The following is a 5,513-nucleotide window of genomic DNA, read 5'->3' as shown; positions in this document are numbered from 1 at the left end:
CTGGGGAAGCAGAGAGGGGCAGATCTCTGTGAGTTGAAGGTCAGGCAGGTTTACATAGCAAACGCCAAGCCAGAAAACAGCACCCACCTCCCACCTCCCACCATGTATGGGCAAAAAAACATGTGGGAATTGTGTAGCCTGAAGTTCCAGTAAGAGGAGGGGCTGGGGAAGGAGGAGGAAGCAAAGCCCAGGTCTGCCTGGACTAGCGATGTGTGCAATCAATTAAGTGGCTCAAACAGCACAGAACTTCAGTTATATGCACTCCAGGGGTTATTTATTATGAATTTTCTGCCTTTGCTGCCTACTTCATGGGCTCTTGCCTGAGGTCAGACAGGCTGGTTGGCACAGGTAGTTTAATACCTGTTAGAGCAGCTTCATGTTACTGCTTATCCACGGCAGGAAGTACACAACCTTAGTGAAGACTCCTGAAGAGATTGTCAAATTTTTTGTATAGGCTACAACTCCATAAGCTTTGTTGTCACACACGAGGGGTCCCCCAGAGTCACCCTGTAGGCAGAGAAAGGAAGAACTTAGCCTGCCTTCCTCTGGTTCTGTTTTCCCCACCTCTTCCTGGCAAGACTAACTCTTAGATCAGGGCCAGGACAGGTTTTCCAGCTTCCCTCAGTACCAGAGCTCCAGGCAGGCCCAACTTTTTCTTCTAGCCCAGTCCTAGTCTTTCCCTGAAGTCCTCATGGATACTCTGTGATAATTTATCCTGTTTAGGATGACAGATTTTTTTCCAAGCTTACACTCTTACTACACCCATACAAGAGCCCAAAGCCAGATTTTGGGGCCTTCCGTTCTCTGAGCTGAGGCTTGCAGGTTTTGACATTCTCACACCTTGGCCTCTCCCAAGCCCTCTCACCCGTCATTTTGTCTGTTAAACACTTGAACCCCACCTCATAAAAAGCCTTTCTTTTCTTCAAGTCTCCAGCACAAATTTCCGTGGTCTTGGTGTAGTGACGGAAGCGTTTTTTGCATTTCTTGTCCTCCTGGATGATTAGTTGAACCTCTCGTAGGCGGGAAGATTCTTCAGTGGCATTGATGGACGTTTTCCCCCAGCCAGCCACATGGCACACATCCCCTGGCTTCACCTGGTCCCTGGGCCCAGGCAACTTGAGGGGCCTCACAACTTTATTCCTCTTGGCCTTCCTCTCCAACTGATTGGGAAGATGGTAGAGAGACCAGCTCAGCTATGACCCTGCTAGCCTGAGACATTTAAAGTCAGGATAGAAGTGAGGGAAGAAGAACCAGAATAAGAAAAGACAAGAGGTTCTACCTCTGTACCAAGAAGAGCACAGCTTGGGGGCAGTAAGGGACAGGAAGATGTTTGTGGTTGGAAAGGTGGCAGGTCTCACCTTTAACAGCATGATGTCACTGGAGAAGACAGTATCATTATAGTCTGGGTGGGGAATGGCTATTGCCACAGGGATGATCTGCTGTGTCCCCTCCTTAGCCTCAATGTTGTGGGCCCCCAGTGTGACTGTCATTGACCTATGGAGAGAGCAGAGTGGAGAGGAGAGATGTGGAGTCACAGAGGAAGCAGTCAGGGGCTGTGAAAGGCAGGGTAGACAGGGTGGGACTCTAGCTGACGGGGCTTGAGGGTACAGGAGAGCCAGAGGGTCAGACCTACTACTCTGCTTCTCAAGGATATTGGACTCCCGGGAATTCCCTCTTGTATCTAGGCAACGTTCCATAGCTTGCACTGTGTTTTGATGTGAGCTTTCAATGTCAACCACTGCTCTAGTTTGTCCAGTGCAGTTGATCAACTCAAGTGAGCTGCTGGCTCTGACATTTTAGACTTTGATTTAAAATTTGTCTCTCATCTGACTTCCATTGTCACAGTCCTTCCTTCAAGAGAACTTACATGGGAACATCTGCAATAGAGGACAGAAGCTCCTGTGTATGTGTGGGTAGGGAGGTGTGTCTGAGAAAATGGGGGCTAGCTGCTTCTCCTCACCTGTTTCTGCAGTGAGCAGCCGTCAGCACAAAGTTGTCTTGAACCAGGAAGCCTCCACAGTATTGCTTATTCCCTTCACTATCCACAGACTCAATGAACGCCATGTAGGGGCGGGAGTGTGGCTTCACCTTATAGCCACCGATGATCTCCTCTGAAAAAGGGGCTAGAGTATGGGGTGTCTGGACGCAGTAGATATGGTGAGCAGGGGAGATCTAGGAAGGGACTGACTGGGGGTCGAATCAGCCTCCCTAAAGCCTGTTGTAGACAGGATTTCTTGCACATGGAATAATCTTTGCTGACACTTAAGTCTCAGAACCCTGCTCTAAGAAGGTGTGGGTAGCACTTGACTCCCACCTCCTGCTTTACACATACATGGAGGGATAAGCTCTGCCTTTACCATACAGAGCCTGAGGGGATCCTGCAAATATCCACATTAGTTTTTTATTGTTAGTGAGTCATCCTAACCCCTGTAGAATTGACTGGTGTCATTTTCTCACATTTTACCTCCACGCCCTATAGAGGTGGATTTTCTAACATTATCTGTGTTTTGGTACCTAACACATCTTGGGTGCTCAGTAAATGCTTTTTGCTGCATTAATGAGTGGCTTGTAGTTAACTGAGGGTCTGGTGGATCAGAGCTGGTGGGATTCAGAGCCAAGGGGATACTGGGGTAGTGTGCTGTTCCAGACAGGAGTAGCTGGGGACCTGCAGAAGAAGTGGAACAGCCAACTAAAACTAGACTGTAAAGCTGGTGGAGTGGGCAGTGCAGGATCTTATCAGCCTGGGCCTCTTTCTTCTGCAGGGCTGGGGGGTGGACTTAATGACGCTCATATTCTTGAGCTGGTGGACTCACTTCATTGCAGGCTGGTCATTAAAACTGCCTTTCCCTTGTCTGTAATCAAGTTAATGATGTACTCTTTGTATCTTTTCATTGTCTGCCACATCTCTTTCTAAGTATCATCCAATCTCCAGTTGATTTACAAAAAAAAAAAAAAAAAAAAAAAGCTGGGAGAAGCTAATAGTTATTAAATTTCTGAGAATACCTCCCTTCCTCAGACATTGTTGAGAATCTAGCCAGTGTCCAATTTCCAAGTCTGGCTTTAGTATACCACCTGAGGTTCAGAAACCTTCTGGTTTAAGGTCAGGACAATTCCTTACCACTACTGGGCAGAAAAGTTAGCAGAGGTGTCATGGATGGTATCTCTGCCACAGGGGAAGTCACTCACCCGCAACTGCTCCAGGAGGCAGAAGTAGGGTCAGGAGAATCAGGACTGGTGGCATCTTCCCAGTAAGGCTGCTCAGTTGAAAGAGAGCAGAGCAGACACAGTCCTTGGAAGAGGAGGAAGGAGGTGTGGGCTCAGGGCCCTCACGGGCATTTTAAACCTATGCACCTCTGCTTCTGAGTGACGTCACATTACTTATGGTAATATTCTGGTTTGTGTAAAAATGACACTGCCACCACACTGACATCCTATGAGCTAAGCTGGGATAAAGATCAAGAATGTAGATGTTGGAGGTTGTGGTTGAGGAGGCTGAGACCTCAGGAAGTCCACAGTGAACAGACAGAGAACAGACAAATGTGTCCTTTTCTAAGGCTAAGACACTTTGGCATCTGGTAAGATTTCTTTGAGTTTATTTTGCTTTTTCTTTAAAATTTTTTTCCTTAAAAAAAATAATACTTACAACCAAATTATCCTAACAAGAATTATAGTATACTTACACACACACACACACACACACACACACACACACACACAAAGTTACACAATACTTAGTGACAATTAATACTGTGCTATATCTGTTGGGCAGTATCTAAATGTATCATGTCATTAACCTTTGGGATGACTGATCATCCTGTGGAATATCTGAATATTCTAATGAATTAATCTGAACTCAATCTGAGTCTCTTGAAACTCCTAGGAAGTCACAGAGAAATCTCAAAAACATGTGTTACTGTCATACATAGATCAGTGTGGTAACAGATCACAAATGACAGGTACAGGTCACCTGATTTCTAGGTATTGTCACTTAACTCTGAGATGAGCTTGAGGACTGGATTCAAAGGTCAATAAGATTAGACCATCATTGTCTTCCCTGCTGATGACTCCAGTGGTATTTTGTACAAGGATGCCTAACATTTCCTATAGACAAACAAGGACCATGACTGTGAATCACTATTTAATGGGCTACATCAAGGAGTGAGAGAGACAAGGATGCAGCCATGAAAATGCCCATCAATGACTGGGGTCAGCTGAGAGCCTGTGCTTAGAACACTAGATGCTGAGAGCTGTGTGAGATCAGTCAGGTAAGATTGTGTGTGTGTGTGTGTGTGTGTGTGTGTGTGTGTGTGTGTGTGCATCCAGAAAACCACAGAGCTACTCTGATCCTGCTTTCCCATCACCGCTTCATGGAATTCAGATACTTTTGAACTTTCTCATTTTATATTTTGGAACCAAGGGAAGATTTCTTGTCTTCATTGTACACTAAAGTTGTGATCATATTTGAATGAAAATTTGTCACTCTTATGTATCCTTTTAGCTTTTCTGAGCCACCTTGAAGGAATGACTCTTTTGGGCTACATATTACCTACATAAACTATAATATTCATGATATTTCCCCCTAAAAGTGACTGTGTATAAATGACACAACATCTGCACATACAGATAAGCAAACAAAGCCTTACAGAACAGAACAATCTTAATTATTAAATTGTTTAATAAAATCTCAAATATATTTTTGCTAGGATAAATTGGTCATCTCTCTATGACCACATAGAAAGAATCTTAAATCTATGAAAAAGAGTCCATATCTGTGATATCTAATGAGTAGATTGTACACATGAAAGTGATAAAATTTGTTCTGTTATTCTTTTATTTTAAAAGTATGAGTCTGTGTGGAAATTCAGCATTGGTTTTGAGACATGAAAGTTTCACCCCCTGACTTGGTGGACACAGCTCTGACCTCAGTGAATCCTAAGGCGCTGCTGAGGTTCTAATCTGAGATGGTTCTAATAGGAGATGGTTCTAATCTCACTTAGTGTGCTTAACACTTTAAATGGAAAGAAAAATTAAATCCTTACATCATTCCCCATTATTCCTCTTACCTCTTTCATGTCTCTTCATGCCCTTCAGATTCATGGCTCCTTATTCTTTAATTATCATTCTCTCACACATGTACAAGGGAATAAAATACAAATCCATCCTACAAAGATGGTTTGATATTGCTTGAACACATACTTCTTTCAGGTGTGACCATGTAGGATTAGATAACCACTATGATGCTCACCTTTGGAAAAGACTAATTCTCCCTCTTTCAGCAGTTTACAATTGTGTGTTGCCCTTCATCTAGTGATGGGGCCCCTTGCTATTTCCACATTCACTTTGATGGTCAACTGATGCTGTCATTGTTCAGGTCTTGTTTGAGCAGGAATATTGTTGAGATTTTATCATATCATCATCATCATCATCATCACCATATTTCTTTTGTCTTACACTCCAGATTTTATTCCCCTCCGGGCCCACCCTCTGACTGTTCCACATCCAATACCTCTTTT

General features: G+C 44.0%; 1 protein-coding gene across 2 annotated transcripts; it reads right to left on the bottom strand.

Annotated features, from left to right (window-relative positions):
* Positions 1-247: 247 nt before the first annotated feature.
* LOC117705844 (granzyme E-like) lies at positions 248-3,305 on the bottom strand. 2 transcript variants are annotated; one of them, XM_076930958.1, is made up of 5 exons: positions 3,187-3,305; positions 1,961-2,123; positions 1,359-1,494; positions 900-1,160; positions 248-507 (listed from the first exon to the last, which is right to left on the bottom strand). In XM_076930958.1, the coding sequence occupies exons 1-5, from the start codon at positions 3,239-3,241 to the stop codon at positions 364-366; spliced, it is 759 nt and encodes a 252-aa protein (XP_076787073.1). In that variant the 5' UTR covers positions 3,242-3,305; the 3' UTR covers positions 248-363. The 2 variants fall into 2 exon arrangements, with proteins under 2 accessions (XP_076787073.1, XP_034354463.1); XM_034498572.2 differs by having other exon boundaries at positions 1,961-2,111.
* Positions 3,306-5,513: the final 2,208 nt, after the last annotated feature.

Source organism: Arvicanthis niloticus, chromosome 3, assembly GCF_011762505.2.
Source record: "Arvicanthis niloticus isolate mArvNil1 chromosome 3, mArvNil1.pat.X, whole genome shotgun sequence".
In the NCBI taxonomy this organism is placed as follows: domain Eukaryota; kingdom Metazoa; phylum Chordata; class Mammalia; order Rodentia; family Muridae; genus Arvicanthis; species Arvicanthis niloticus.
The sequence above is the reverse complement of the archived record's forward strand: the minus strand, read 5'-3'. Positions and strand labels throughout refer to the sequence as shown.

What these genes read in the sequence shown, in the direction of transcription:
- LOC117705844 (XM_076930958.1), bottom strand. Translation starts at nt 3,241, where the DNA reads ATGCCACCAGTCCTGATTCTCCTGACCCTACTTCTGCCTCCTGGAGCA. An exon ending in GCTGCTCACTGCAGAAACAG is followed by an intron (nt 1,495 to 1,960) that starts GTGAGGAGAAGC and finishes CTCTCTCCATAG; the next exon opens with GTCAATGACAGTCACACTGG. An exon ending in GTGACATCATGCTGTTAAAG is followed by an intron (nt 1,161 to 1,358) that starts GTGAGACCTGCC and finishes CTTCCCAATCAG; the next exon opens with TTGGAGAGGAAGGCCAAGAG.